We start from the raw sequence: 15,680 nt of genomic DNA on the forward strand, positions 1-15,680 counted from the left end.
CTTCTCTCTTTCCCAATCTATCTTAAGTACTTTCTCGCTAAAGCTTGCGCCAAAGCTTGTACCGACTTTGAATCCTTCCGGTCCAGAACCCCAGTGGTTCCGCCTCACGATCCGCGTGTAGTGACGGATCTTCACGACACCGTCTCCAACATTCTATACTTTTTCTTGGACCTTCTACAATGTATCCCCATGATAACCCCTTACTTGATCTAATTAGTTGATTAGATTCATCCTTGATGCATGGGTTCCATAGGATACGTTGGTTGAGCTAGGCAGGTTCGGAACTCAGTTGATCGCACTTGAGCCCTCGTCTAATGTCACACCATGCCTTCCACATGGATGCACTGAATCTATCCTCCAATTGGCGGGAGAAACTAGGTTTGAGATCCATGTTTAGAATCCATCCTGTTTGGGGGGCACAATTGACCCCTTTTCGTGGCCTAAAGTAGGCGGAACGTAACCGAAGTAGCATATTCCAACAATCATTTCCTAGTTGGAGTCCTCGCACCACAAATCTGGCAAGTAAGGCTTTTGATTGTGAGAGGGAATCAATAAGACCCAATCCCTCTCTTGACTTAGGTGTTGTGAGTATAGGCCACGCCACCTTGGCATGAGTTACATGATCTTCCTTACCAGACCAAATGTAGTTGCGTACTAGTCGTTGAATCTGATGCATACTTTCCTGGGAGATTGTCCAATATGATAGACTGTACCATGTTGTTGCGAATAGTACTTGGTTTGCCACTATGATGCAACCCGCTAGCGACAATTTTTTCGAACTCCAATTTATCAACTTTTGTCGAATGGAATGGATAGCGGGTGCAATCATAGTCTCCGACGATATGTTGAAACCAATTTGGAAACCCAAATATTTGGTGCTCACTCCTTGATTGATCCATTTGAAAGCGGGATGTGGGTGCCACGTAGGATGTGTTTCATGAGAAAGCCATATTGCACAGATTTGTGCCAATTGATCATGGCATTGGATCTCTTGCAAAATACAACTACCCCACTTTCGAGCTTTTGTAGGTTTTCCAAGTCCCCTTGCAAGTAGACCGTTGTGTCATTTGCAAATTCTTTATCCAGGATGCTTTGGTGAGAATGAGGCATGGGAAGACCACGTAGGTTGAGATGCCGCGAGTTGAGAAAGCAAGAGAGTGCTTCGGCATATAATAGAAATAAGGATGGAGCTAGTGGGCATCCTTGTCGTATAGATCGGGATATTCAGAAAAGGGGCCCCTTTTACCTGCCAGTGAAACTCAACTACTGCCGTTCCTATAAAGTCCGGCAATGCGTTTGATCCATGACTCTTTAAAGCCGAGTTTCCCCATCACACTTTCGAGAAAGTTCCAGCATACCCTGTCATATGCTTTCTCAAAATCTAGTAGCACCGCCGCTACCTTGTTGTTGGTACGCTTTGCAAGGGCTACCACTTTCGAGACTATTAACAATATATAACAAACACTTTCACTCATAGTCACTCTGCGTTTATGGCTCTTGCTGCCCCCTGCTATGGCGATTGGTATGGCCAGAGCGCATCCCTGAAGGCCTCCACCACTTCTGCTGCTGCCGCAGCCCCGCTCCTCTTCTCTGCCAACATTTACATTATAAGTAAGATCTTGAGCAACATCAGGTAGCATTGGTGAATGAGATCTTGAGCATGACGTTGGAGAAAAAGATATTGTTTGACTACCTCCTTCACTTCAGGAAAGAGTATCTAGATTACCTCAAAACCTTTTGGCCATGGTTATTCAGCACAATTCAATATTCTATATGTCAATAAAAGGGGGCTGATTTGTGTTTTTTTCTGAAAGAGCTTATGATGGGACTAATTTGATTCACAAGAATGAATCAATCCTTCTCAAAGAGCAGTATGTTGGCCTAATGAATGGTAAAAAGCCTCCAAATTTTGAAGAAAAGAGGTTCATAGAATGAAGTATTTGTTTACATAAGAACAATACTAATGTTGCAACCACGAAAGTGTTGTCCCCTGCAGATGAAGATGCTGAACTTCATGCTCTGGTGTAAGAATATCAAGGAAGAAGATGTGGATCATTACTTTTACATTAATTTTTCTGTTTTAGTCAATGCTGTCAAAATTCATTTTCATCCATTCTTAAAGGAAGCTTTTGGACGTTTGTAGTTATAAACATGTTTGGAAACTAAAAATCTTATGGAATTCTTACCAGATAAAAAAAAACAGAGTGCTGTGAAGCTGGAATGTGTACCAAAAATTGCACTTCAATCCTTCGGAGGCTGGGAATTTGTCTTCTTCCCAAGCCCTTTGTATGCATGTATGCAAGAAGAACTTACTGGTTACCCTCCACTAAGCTGAATTACATCTGAAACCAAAGATGAGATGCTCCTGTGCTGGAATGTCACTTCAAAACTCAACCCATGCAATAGGGGCTACCTCAACAAACAAAGGCTTTTAGCTAGGAGGGGGGCTATGCAAATTTAGAAGGCTCAAGCAGATGCATCATTACTTTTTATGCATGTTGTTGGCATTCATTACTTTACTTCTTGGTATTGGGTTGAAAGCCAAAAGAACAGGATATGACCCACAACCAGATGAGATTATCAATAGTGTTCTCTTTGTGTTAGAAACCTCATCATACTACGTCTCTCTTGTGGTGTTTGTCAACCCATTGGCTAAGTTTCGACATTCAGCCATGCTGGCTAGAAATTTAGCCAAACTAGACCCCACTATAATTGTCAAAAACCAGCCTACGAAACAAGTCAAGGTTACAAATATGGGGGATGTCAGTTTATCGACATTTTTCAAAAATTAAAGGTCTTAATCTATGAGGTGGCTTTACAATGTGAAATATTCAACATGGGTTTACAAGCATAAACTGCAGGACTATTCCATATGGGTTGAATGGGTGGTAAGTGGATGTGGAATCTATTGTTTGTTGGTGTGGTGGAGTGAGGCAGTGAGGAAGTAAACTGTTTGCATTTTGGGTGTCCTTGTGCAGATCATTGAATGTGAATGATGATCTCCATGATCTGGTGTTGGGATGGCCTATGTGCACTCACAATCTTTGTCAGCAGCATTCCTTTTGACAGCTCTCAGAATATCTACACAGTGTTTCTTGCTCCCGAACTCAATGCCATTATGCCACTTAACAGCTCATTATGCTTCAGTCTCTAGTTGATATGAGGAAATTTTGAGCTGGCCTATTGTTATACGAGCTACCATGGGTTATAAGAACATCAATGTACAGCAGTTTCTTAGGAAGCAATCCTTTGAGAAGCTCAAGAAATGATCTTTGCAGCGGTCCATATGATCCAAGTCTTTTGGGTGTGGAATGACCATAGATCTTATCGCAATACCATGTTTTTCTCATTATCTTTGAGAAGCATAAATTACTGGCAGAGTTTTTTATGTTTGGCTCGTTATTGTCACCATTTCCATTGATTCATTTCAACTAATTCTTTGAGATGACATGGTTCAAATCTGATTGCCGAAGAATAATCCTTTTACCGTTGTATAGAATTCAGCTAATTCAGTTTGAATGATCTTTGTGGGATATACTTATGACAACATGACGGAGTAGTTGCTATAGTTTGATAGTTTTTGATGCGGAGGGCCTGAAGCCCACATGAAGGGGTTTACATAGTAATGAGTAACCATACTTTGGCATCCAGTTAAGAAGGAAAGGGATTACATAAATTGATTTGAAGTCGTTGAACATAAGCACTTCGAAGTGCTTGACCATAAGTACTATCTAGCCACGTGTTTACATTTGCTTGAGCATATTTTTTGACTAGTGTCTGCATTATTGCAGAGAATTATCTTAATTATGTATTAACTTGTTCTTGTTGGTGAAATATTTAAGGATTAAAGTTAAATGCATAGAAAATTTTAGATTAGGAATAGAATTTATATTCGTTTTACAATCTGATGAGCGATTTATATGTATTTCAGCAACTGATAAGAGCATGTCTTCGGTTAGGAATGGTACTGTTTTGCTGGCGTTACCATTACTATTTAATAATGTAAATGATTGATACACAGATTTATCACACAAAGGAATATTAGATGGTAATAAAGAAGTGTTTGTGTATTTTATTGGCTTCTCATAAAATTAGAAAGCTATTCGCATACAATAACAACCCAACACATGAACTGTGGTTTCAGATAACACAGTCCGAGGCCAAAATATGAGTGCATGTGAAGAAAAAGAAGGATATGAGTTTTAAACCAAAATCTTGCTTTGAAGAACAAAAAGCATTCGCAGACCATAAACATCATAATAATTACATATGGGAAAAACGAAGAGGGAAAAGGAAAGATGTAATAAGCGTAAGTTCAAATTCACTGACCATTACCAATCCCATACGGAAAAACGAGAATAGGATAAAAGAAAGATGTATGTAATAAGGTCCAACCGACTCGTGATTAATGATCCCAAGGCCAAATTAGAAGCAAAGGTTGCTGGGGTGAGATAAGAGACTAAGGAAACCATAAATGGTGATGTTTCTGGCAGCTTAATCGGAGATATCAATGGTGCGTACAGCAGTTTTTGGCTCAGGTGGTGTAAACTTGGGGACAGTGACTGTTAGCACACCGTTCTCCATGGCTGCCTTCACTTCCTCCACTTTGGTATTCTCTGGGAGCTTGAAACGGCGGAGGAAGCTTCCCTGTGAGCGCTCCACCCTGTGCCACCTGTCGGTAGAAGATGTCTCCTCTTTCTTGCGCTCACCACTGATCTGCAGTACACGCCCTTCTTCCACCTGCACCTTCACTTCCTGCTTGCTCAGACCTGATTAGCACACAATGCCAAGGGAGTCAGGACTACCGTACCATAATTTGGAAGAGAAAAGTACTCAGCTGGAATAATAGTAAGTCTAGTTAAACCAAATGGTTAGAGAAAATTCAGGCAGGGTTTAGTTACCAGGTAAATTAGCCTTGAAGATGTGGGAGTCGGGGGTCTCCTTCCAATCCACCTGCGTGTTGGCAACCGCTGCAACATCTCGAGCAAATCCGGGATGGTCAGGGAAAGATGAGACAGTCCAAGCAGAAGAGAGCGGGAAAGAGGGGAAGATGAGGGAGTCGGAGAAGATAGAGTCGAGGGGATCTTCTGATGCTTTGCGATTGCCACGTCCGAAGAAGGAAACAGCCATTGCCGAGAGCGATTCTTGTCCTGAGAAGAAGAAGAAGAAGATTCTCTGTGTATCTGTGGGTTAAAATGGCTAGTTGTTAAATGCTAGATGACTGAGATGATGTGTTTGCAGAAGACTGGATATGGCGATGGAGGCGATGAGCTCTTTCTTTATATGCGTTAGAGTGGTGGTGGTAGTCACTGAGCAGTGCAGAGAAGAGGAGGGAGGAGACGAAGGATCTGGACGCTTCTAGAAACGTACAGCCGATGTTTCTAGAAACTTCGCCAGAATTGAACGGTTTGTTAAGGAAAAGAGAAACCGTGGAATATCTTTGTTGTCGTGCACACCATGTCTATTAAGAAAAGAAAACCCGTGGACTATCTTTGTTGTCACACACACCATGTTTGTTTATTAAGTAAGAGACGAAAACCTGTGGACAAGTGAAAACACGATGTAAAAAGGACGGGTTTGGGTTGGGCGATCGGCGATCACCACCATCCAGATGATGGTTTCGGAAAGCTTAATTTCACAATCGTAAGTGAACGATAGCGTTGGGGCCTTGAGGTAATAATGTCAAATCAGCTTCTGTAATTTTAGAGCTGGCATAGTGTGCTACAAGTTTGTAAACATTTTGATGCCATGGCAAAGGAATAACTTTATCAAATTGGAGATCAAGCGGAGTCGAAGAACCTACTTGTACACTTTATGAACTTCGTTGATCTCTACGAGATTAATTTGGGGGGGAGGACCCTTTTTGGATTAAAGATTACAATCCGTGAGCTTTGTATGCAACAACCCTCCCGTTTTGGAGGGATTCTATCTTGCCCTCTTGATTCTAGGCCAATCCACTCATCGTGGTGGCATGAGTTAGTTGATTGGCTAGTCATTGAGTGGGGTTGAGAGTTATGTCACCTCAATCTATAGCAACACATTTGACTGGTACAAGAGGGATCACCAAGTCCAACTAGGGTTTTTGTGACGTTGGGTTCAAAGGTCTTGCATTGCCATATGTTGGATAAAGATTTGCTAATGTGGATGATCGTTGGTGTTTGTGTGAGATGCTGATGGGGAGGATGATGGCCTTGAAAGGTGGGGCATTGAAGAGGGGGATATTTGCGGTAGGGAGTATGGGGGACTCAAAATTATTAAGACGTTGATCTTCGATCGTAATATAATGATGGCAGAGCATGTTGCTATTATGGATTTTGGTGTGGTTCAAGCACTAAATAGGCTAGGTATGTTTAAAGATCATCAAAACCCTTGGTCACAGAGGAGAAATATCCCGTATATGTGTGTCCTAGTAAACCCTATAGAGCCCTTGAGAGATCTGAAATGTAATAAGCTGACAAAAGGGTACCTTGTGTTATGCATATATAAGCATTGGTGAATGGAAACAAGAAGAAATAGTCTCATGCAATGTACGTGACAATAATGTCTTCAATTAAAAAAGAAAGCAAACATCAACCCCAACCATTCACGAACATGAAGGTTGTGCACAATTGAAAAGGAGAAACTTAGGGTCCTATTTAAATACATGGTTACTTTAAACGATCCTCCAATCAAGAATAATTCACAATATAAAAGTTAGGATGGGGTCTTTTGAACCGCAAAGAGTACATATGGGTGCATCATTTTTCGGCAACGAAGCACATGTATTTGCAATCATATACCGTGAGAGAAACTTGTTAATAACCCTTGGGGTTTGTACTGCCCCTTGTCTATGTCACTTACATTAAAATTAACCCTTGGTGCCAACACATAACACAAAAACTCGCTACTAATATCGTGAGAGATTTCATGTCATTACTAGACATCTATGCACTTGGATGGGTTGGCCCGACCAACGACAAATCAAATCAAATGTAATCACAATGGACATGGAGCCAGCCATTTGGGCGAGCTCAGAAGTTTCGCGAATGTTCTAAAGAATGCTAGTTATACGTACAATATATATAACATGTTGGACGAAGAACTTTCTGGCTGTTTCTAGAAACATCTCTCCCTCTCCCTCTCCCTGCGTTTCTTGAAATACGCCATAGCCCGATCCTCCCCTCATATCATCGTCGCAGAAATCGATCAGTCTTCAGAGCACCTCTAATCTTTTCCTTCCCAAGCTTCCATACCTTCAGTCGCTATCTTCATCATCTCTATCTGTCTCTCTCTGTGTCTGCACAGATTAACCTGCTCACACCTTCCTTCTGATTCGTAGCCCATCATGTCTATCTCTCTCATCGCACTCAGCGGAAATCGCAAAGGCGGAGCATCTGAGGATCCCCTCGACTCTCTCTTCTCTGATTCCCTCATCTTCCCTTCTTTCCCTGACCATCCTGGCCATGCCCGCGATGCTGCGGCAGCCGCCAACACGCAAGTGGACTGGAAGGAAACGGCTGATGCTCATGTCTTCAAGGTTAACTTGCCTGGTAATATGCAATCGAAATCTTGCCTGCTTACTAATGGCACATATTTATTTGAAAATCACACATTATTATTCTAGAGAATTGTTTTTCCTCGCATGTTGTTGGATATGGTGATTGGTTCCAATATTGATGTTCTGATCTTAACAACACACATAATTTTTTTAGGTCTGAGCAAACAAGAAGTGAAGGTTCAGGTGGATGAGCGATATGTGTTACAGATCAGTGGGGAGCGCAAGAAAGAGGAGCCTTCACCTTCAGACAGGTGGCACCGCGTGGAACGCCCGCAAGGGAGCTTTCTCCGGCGCTTCAAGCTCCCTAAGAACACCAAGGTGGATGATGTAAAGGCTGCCATGGAGAATGGCGTCCTCACTGTCACGGTCCCCAAGGTCGTGCCACCTGAGCCAAAATCTACTGTCCGGTCCATCAACATATCTTAGGGTTGATCGATACCTCTCTCTCTTTCTCCGCTTTTCTGTCTCAATGAGAGTTTGTTTTGAAAAGGGGCAGTTCTACCTCATTGTAGAAATGGAATTGCTTTCCAATGAATTCATAATACTACCATTGCATTGTTGCTTGTAAAGAGTGTCTGTTAAAGGTCTTCTGTCTTTTGTAATCGCTGATGTATGAGAAAAGCCTTGCCACACAGTGAAAATGATATTTTGTTATTAGCAGTAATGCTCATGGGTTCATTTTTGTTTTGATGATACTGTCTCCATGATTGGCAATAGTTTCCACCGTTTTGTGGCAACGGTTGCAGTCAGGTCACAACAAGACTTAGTATGACGATCACATGGTTCTCTGCGTTGGTAATTCTGGGATTAAAACGCAGTGGGCTATCATATTACTAGCATTGATGCGGTCACATTTTCATTCAATTATCCCAGAAAATTTAATAATGGAACGAGAATATATGGTTCTGAGGATCAATCTAGTGATAATTTGTCGACACTAAAATGACAGTATGGAAATTGATGTGTATAAATCAGGGTTAACAGACTATTGGATGATTGACTATAAGAATTTGAAGATAATGGCTTTAACTGATCGGTTCTAGACTAGGAAGATTTACTGTATGATATCCTTGACTAGGTTGCTTGTGGGAATTGCTTAAGATTTTCCCTATCTTGAATAATGAGAGGTCAAGAGATCACTTAAGGCTATAACCTTTAAACATGCCAGAAAGGAGATTGTCGTCTATTGACATTGCATAACCTTGTAGACTTACGCAGAAATGATTCTAAAGGTTCATTCAGACCAAAATGTTACCGAATTTTTACAAAATTTTTGGGTATAGCTACAACTTCACAATTCCCAAAAGAATTTGTACCCTGTTAAATCCAAATTTCACAACCCAGAAGTTTTGGAGATGCCTTCTACTAGAGGTTACTCATCTAGGTAGCGAATGATGAAAGATGGTCTTTCCGAGGTACAGAAAATTGCAAAGAAGTATTAGAGGGCATTTTTTTTACTCTAAACGATTTGGTCCTGAGTTGACTACTAAATGACTTTGCAATTCTACAATGCCATTCATTCACCATTATATCATCACCTAGTAACTTCCTACGGTTTGCTATCATAGAACACATGATGGATACAATCTTCTTGTTGGTAAATCTAGCTTATAGAGTAATCTCTCCGATCATCTTTATGATCATCCACAGACCAATCTGTCTTGGAGACGATTATAGGTTAATTAGGGAGTAGAAATAAAGGATGTAGGCGTATGTTTCTTGTTGAAATAAAACACCACTTTTATTGATAGTGGACCAACTATTTCTCTTACTCATATTGAGTCATATCCAAAAACATGTTTCTCACCATAACGTAAATTAACATATTAGAATGTAGACTATGTAATTTGAATTACACCTCCAAGTTAACTTTTTAAGGTTCTATCTATGTATAGTAGCCTCCCTTGTGGACTCAAATATGGGATCATCAATTGAAGATGTTTATAAAGATCTTGATCTCTTTATTGTTATTAATAAGCTCTTGTAACTCCATAATTTCGAGTAGACTGCATTGAAAAGTCCTCGTAATCCTTGAGGTTATCTTAGTGCGTTTGATTTGTGAGTATGTGAGTAGCAGCTTGTATTCATGATCATTGCTATCCTATTGATCATTTGGTGTGATGTCTGTATTCATGATCATTGCTATCCTCTTGATCATTTGGTGTGATGTCTGAAGTGTCGATGAAGGCTTTATTTTTGCCATTGTCTAGGATAGGGTTTGGTGTGATTGAATGTCAAACATCTATCTTACTCATGGGGTGGTGATGTGCACAACTAGCCATAACATGGTCTCTAATGTGTTTGGATATTTGTAGAATAAGGCTTCACAACGGACCGGAAAAAATATAGGGCTACTTAGTAACCCATAGAAGTTTTGTAAAGTCCATAGACAAAAAACTTAATGGTTCATGGTGCATGGTTGCAAATGAGCATTTGATCACTTCGGTGAATCACTTACGGCTCAAAACAATTTTTGTTCCATGAAGCTAGATCAATGAACGATTATGCATTCTTTGATGGATGGTTGCTTCAAAGCCCACCCCTAGTTGTCATCACTTTATTTTCTTTGCACTTTGGCACCACATTTTCTCATTGAGACTTTCATTCTCTTTGAACTCCTTCACAATGTGAACTATACGTTAAGAGTTACCAATGATAAGAGTTGAGATGTTGTTCTCAAAGTCCACTGTGTGAGAGTTGAATTGGTGTCCCTTTGTCACAAAACACCTCTTTGCCACATTGTGTCCTCATAAGTGGTGTGTCCTTGTCTACATCTAACACATACTTAGAGAGGTAGTAAATGCACTCTTTGTATAGCCAAACCTTCACCGTTGATGACGTTGGTCATGATTTTGACGAACAAACTTGTTCAACACACACATGAATCCCTCTACCCAAAATATCTAACATGTGTTGAATACTCTCACAAGCTTAATTTCATCAGCGAGCTTACTCAAAACATGCAAATTAATATCCTTGAGGAGGCTTATTGGGTGATATTTCTAGAATTCCTTCGACTTGTGGTAATTGCCTTTGTTATGTCTCATGGAAATTGGAATTGGCATGTGATTTGCATTTATTTGATCGTTTGGTTTCTTTCTTCATAATTCATATTGCTTGATTTTTGCAATTATGATTTGAAGATTGAGGTCCCTCTAGTTGATATGGATGCTCACAAATGTGATGCATGATTGTCTGAAGGAACCCATTAGTATTTCATATTGTGTTATATCAACAGTTTTATCTATTGAGATTGCTACAATCAAGGTTTGAAGATTGAGGTCCTTCTCGTTGCTATGGATGCTCACAAATGTGATACATGATTATGGTAAGGAACCCATAAATATTTCACATTTTTATGTTTCTTCAAAGTGTTATCTACTGAGATCATTACATCTAGTTGTCTTTGGCAATTGCTTATGAAGGTGTCCATCGGTTCTTTGTCACTAATCCCTATGTTCATTAGGGTTTGGTTGGAGAATATTTTGGTCATACCTTCCAAGGGTTGGTGTAATTGTTTAAGATGATTCCACATCGCTCAAACAAATCCGGGACTTCGACCACGATAAACTAGTCGACTACTCAGATGCATGATTATTTCCATTATTACATCTAGATATTTACTTTTCCATTTACTTCATTTAGAACCCTGGCAATTGCTTATGAAGGTGTCCATCGGTTCTTTGTCACTAATCCCTATGTTCATTAGGGTTTGGTTGGAGAATATTTTGGTCATACCTTCCAAGGGTTGGTGTAATTGTTTAAGATGATTCCACATCGCTCAAACAAATCCGGGACTTCGACCACGATAAACTAGTCGACTACTCAGATGCATGATTATTTCCATTATTACATCTAGATATTTACTTTTCCATTTACTTCATTTAGAACCATTCATAATCCCTTTAAGGTTTGATCATTCCAAAATTAATTCCATTTTCGTTTACCACATTTTGTCATTGTGGTTTGGGTTTATCCACTGCATACATTCCTGCCATTTAATTTGATGTTGCCATATTTTTTGGATTTCCCAATAATGCTGATTGACTTTCTATATAGATGGTTGACGACATCTTGTTTAGATTTTCCTAATACTAATTATGTTTGATGTGGATTATGGTAAGATCCTTACATTCTTCATCCAACGACAGAAAAAGGTGTAGAGAAAGCAGATATCTTGAGTGTTTGGGAAACACTCACTGCTCTTTAGCATCACCCGATACTGAGTTTTTTGTTTTGAAAGATGTTTTTAGAACAATACAATACTTTTGATCCATAAGTTTTCAAGGTTAGTAATGTTTTACAATCAACCAGATCATCACTTACATAAACTTGTCGATCTGTGGGCCAATCTATTTAGTCTCTTGGAAAATACACCTTAACCTATCATTCCACTATAACATATTGGAGTCATACATTTCCCAATAAAATTTTGACAATGGTAATGTATACTAAAGTCATCATATTGTTATTGTATCTAAAGTGTGTATGTCTGTATACATGTGCATACAAACTTTAGTCTCAATAAGGATATGTAGAAATATTAGTCTAGAATCCTATATACTTTTAGCATAGTGGTTGATATATGCTATCTGATCGTTAATTTAAGCATAGAAATCACGATGAGATATTAATGAATCATGTGGCAATCATTTAACATAGGGATGTACTTTGATGGTTTCATCCGCTAAAACACGCATGGAATCAAGCAAAGGGAACATGGAGACTTTTGGTTCACCACGCAATTGCATTGGGTCTACATACAGCCACATTGATTCTAGTGAAGGGTGTTTCAAATGCCCGTGGTTCTAAGTTGAGGCCAAATAAAAGAGTTTGATTGTCCTATCAGTTGTGTAGCTTGGTTACATTAAAATTGGCCGAAGAGATTGACCATCAATACATCGTTACCAACTAGAAGGTGTCCCAATACTTTTTTAGAAAGGCTCAAGGTCTCAACAAGCTACATCATTTCTCAATGGATGTAGGCCTTAGGCCACTCATAATTTGATCTTGAGGGGGAATACCACAAAAGTACAAGAATAATTGACATTCACGATGTTGATATCATAGTTCAAATTTGTACAATAGGTCTTAACATAGATTGGTCGCTAGGAAGTTCCAAATAGATATCTCAAGAATAGCAAACTGCAAACCAAGGACAATCTCAACGAGACCATACCAAAATAACATTGATACATGGTCTCTCACCGTTGACATATCTTGGCACTCCAATTCTTTAGAAAATCTTTGACAATTCAATGTCTTCCTAAAATAGACATTACATTTCTTAGATGATGTTTTTAGATAGACATTATGTTGTATGAAAATCGTCCATTATATTGTGGTGTACCTTTCATGCAAGAGCATGCATTTGAACACACCACTCTTTTAGCCACTCCCGTTTAGCACATCACCCATTTTAGCCCACCCTTTTAGCACACCATTTTGGGACCTCCCGTTTAGCACATCACCCATTTTAGCCCACCCTTTTAGCACACCATTTTGGGACACGTGTAGCTAGACCGTCCCAAAATGGGTTCTTTGTATCTTCTATATATTGAATGATAAGTATAAAGCTAGCTAGACTGGTTTTGATCTCTTATGTGCATTTCACAATATGATTGTCTTCTTAGATAAAAATTATGTTAGGTCTATACCGTCCATTAGATGGTTGTGGCTTGACTTAGAAGATAGACATGATGTTGATGTTAAATAATCGTGCGTTAGATAGTTGTGTTTTCTTAGGTAGACATTAAATTTCTTAGATGTAATGTTAACTATTAGTCTTTATAAGCCATTACGTTAAAAATGGTCCATTAGTAGATTGGTTGGGACATAAAAATTTCCAAAGCTTTTCTTGCCCCAAATATTTATAGAAGTTACTGTTGCAAAGCTTGGGACTACGGGTGGATGATTTATTAACTGACTCTATGGCCATCCCACTTAAACTTCAGAAGGTACCTTCAGAAATGATAAGTGTAGTGCGATTGAACAGAAGGTACCTTCAGAAATGATAAGTGTAGTGCGATTGAAAGTGATCAGTAATTTTCAACAAAACTGAAAATGCATCAAGAATCTACCCCGCTTGCACGCAACAATAAAAGAAAAAACTGACCATTATTACAATACATAAATTATTGAGCTTCTATTGATTATTATAATTGACTGTAATTACAACTTAACTGGGCTTCTGATGATTTTTAAATACAATGATATAAATATTCAGATTCGCAATTGATCATGTTGCGCAATAGACACCGACTAATAGTCATTTTCTAGGAGATTATAATTACGAAAACGTCGGTACGGGTGTTCCATCCTAATTTAATCAGTAGAGATATCGATGGTGCGGACCGCAGATTTTGGCTCAGGAGGTGCAGTCTTTGGGACAGTGACAGTGAGCACACCGTTCTCCATGGCCGCCTTCACCTCCTCCACCTTGGCATTCTCAGGGAGCCTGAAGCGCCGGAGAAAGCTCCCTTGAGAACGTTCCACCCGGTGCCATCTGTCTGTGGATGTGGTCTCCTCTTTCTTGCGCTCTCCACTGATCTGCAGCACGCGCCCTTCCTCCACTTGCACCTTCACTTCCTCCTTGCTCAGACCTAATAATACGATTTTTCCAAACACCACGGAGATCAGATACCATACCATAGTACAGAAGACAAGCAATATGCTAAATTTTAAAATGTTTTCAGATTTGCGGCGTGAGTGGACAGGGAAGCAAATCTTTACCAGGTAAGTTAGCCTTGAACACATGAGAATCATCGGTCTCCTTCCAATCCACCTGAGTATTGGCGACTGCAGCAACATCACGGGCAAAGCCTGGATGATCGGGGAAGGAGGAGGGAGTCCAAGGGGTAGAGAGAGGGAAAGAGGGGAATAGGAGGGAATCAGAGAAGAAAGCATCGAGGGGATCCTCAGTTGCTCTGCGATTGCGGAGTCCGAAGAGGGAAAGAGCCATTGGCAGAGAGCGGATGGATGGGATTCAGGAGGAATCAAAAACAGTTAATGTCTGAATGAATTGAGGAGAGAGATAAACGAGTAGCTGGAATGAATCAGCTGGATAGATGGGATCGAAATTCGAATACAATGAATTGTGGGACTAGATAGTGTGCAGAGAATCACTCGCGTTTAATCTGATGAGAATATTGAAGGTTGGATGTTTATATATATATGCGCGCGAATGAAGAAGAAGAAGAAGAAGAAGAAGAAGAAGAAGAAGGGTCTGGAAGGGTCTGGATGTTTCTAGAGAATGCATGCGAGGAGCACAAGACCATGCCGAGGGCTTCTCTTCTTTCTTTCGTTTCACACTAGGAATTAGTTAATTAGATCCATAGTTACTCTTATTGTCTTCCTATCTTGTCCATTTGCAATGTGCATTGAGCTTCGATAAAGCACCAATCACTTTTGAATTAGACGAGCATGTATTATTATTTCTCCAACCGACACTAAATCCTTTGACACTAAGTTCCTTGTGGTGGTGGGAACAATGAAGCAAATCTAGTGTGTGGTGTTATCACCCTTGTCCGTTGCAACCAAGCAAAAACTCGGTAAGGACGAATTTGTTATCAATTTTTCTTTTATCAAACACCAAGCACCTATGCAAAAAGAAAAACCGATTGCGCGCTTAAAAATACCCATGTTTAGTGAAAGAGATAAGCTTCGGTGACAGCTATAATATGGAAGGAGATAGCTTAATGCTGGGTTTGGAATTTTGGAGAACTTATGGCCAAGCTCCAACTTCGCAAAGAATCCCCACAGGACAGTGAATCATGAGATTGTGCGTGAAAGGCCTACATGACTCGCCACGTTGACTCAAGGACCTTGCCAACTTCATTCTTTCTTTGTTCCTTTCCCACAAATTCCATTGGAATTTGATTGATTATATCTGTGGATTTTATAACCGGCCCTTTCTTTAATTTCGGCTTTGCAATCACTTCTTTGATCCCTTGATGTAATTCATTTGCCTCTTTATAAATCATTTAGTGCCATTTAACTTGAGTCTCAACTTTCTAACAAAACATCTTGAATAAGGAGCTTGTAAAAAAAGCTTATAAATGAATGAGATTTATGTGGGAAATTTATGTTGAAGCCTAATGTGAAGGTTTTGTGTGAACCTACATGGGAATGATGCTTAGGTACA

General features: G+C 39.8%; 3 protein-coding genes across 3 annotated transcripts; 1 reads left to right on the forward strand and 2 right to left on the reverse strand.

Moving 5' to 3' along the window:
- Positions 1–4,022: 4,022 nt before the first annotated feature.
- Positions 4,023–5,224, reverse strand: LOC147860376 (18.1 kDa class I heat shock protein-like). The gene is made up of 2 exons (XM_087324241.1): positions 4,902–5,224; positions 4,023–4,769 (listed from the first exon to the last, which is right to left on the reverse strand). Exons 1-2 carry the CDS (start codon positions 5,128–5,130, stop codon positions 4,495–4,497), a joined length of 504 nt encoding a protein of 167 aa, XP_087180367.1. The 5' UTR covers positions 5,131–5,224; the 3' UTR covers positions 4,023–4,494.
- A 1,942-nt stretch (positions 5,225–7,166) lies between these two features.
- On the forward strand, positions 7,167–8,072 carry LOC147860377 (16.9 kDa class I heat shock protein 3-like). The gene is made up of 2 exons (XM_087324246.1): positions 7,167–7,529; positions 7,692–8,072. Exons 1-2 carry the CDS (start codon positions 7,325–7,327, stop codon positions 7,961–7,963), a joined length of 477 nt encoding a protein of 158 aa, XP_087180372.1. The 5' UTR covers positions 7,167–7,324; the 3' UTR covers positions 7,964–8,072.
- Positions 8,073–13,654: 5,582 nt separating this feature from the next.
- Positions 13,655–14,528, reverse strand: LOC147860378 (16.9 kDa class I heat shock protein 3-like). Its single transcript, XM_087324240.1, has 2 exons — positions 14,270–14,528; positions 13,655–14,139 (listed from the first exon to the last, which is right to left on the reverse strand). The coding sequence occupies exons 1-2, from the start codon at positions 14,496–14,498 to the stop codon at positions 13,862–13,864; spliced, it is 507 nt and encodes a 168-aa protein (XP_087180366.1). The 5' UTR covers positions 14,499–14,528; the 3' UTR covers positions 13,655–13,861.
- Positions 14,529–15,680: the final 1,152 nt, after the last annotated feature.

Source organism: Azolla caroliniana, unplaced genomic scaffold (assembly GCF_043228905.1).
Source record: "Azolla caroliniana isolate FFs.n. ecotype wild unplaced genomic scaffold, voAzoCaro1.0.p SCAF_9, whole genome shotgun sequence".
In the NCBI taxonomy this organism is placed as follows: domain Eukaryota; kingdom Viridiplantae; phylum Streptophyta; class Polypodiopsida; order Salviniales; family Salviniaceae; genus Azolla; species Azolla caroliniana.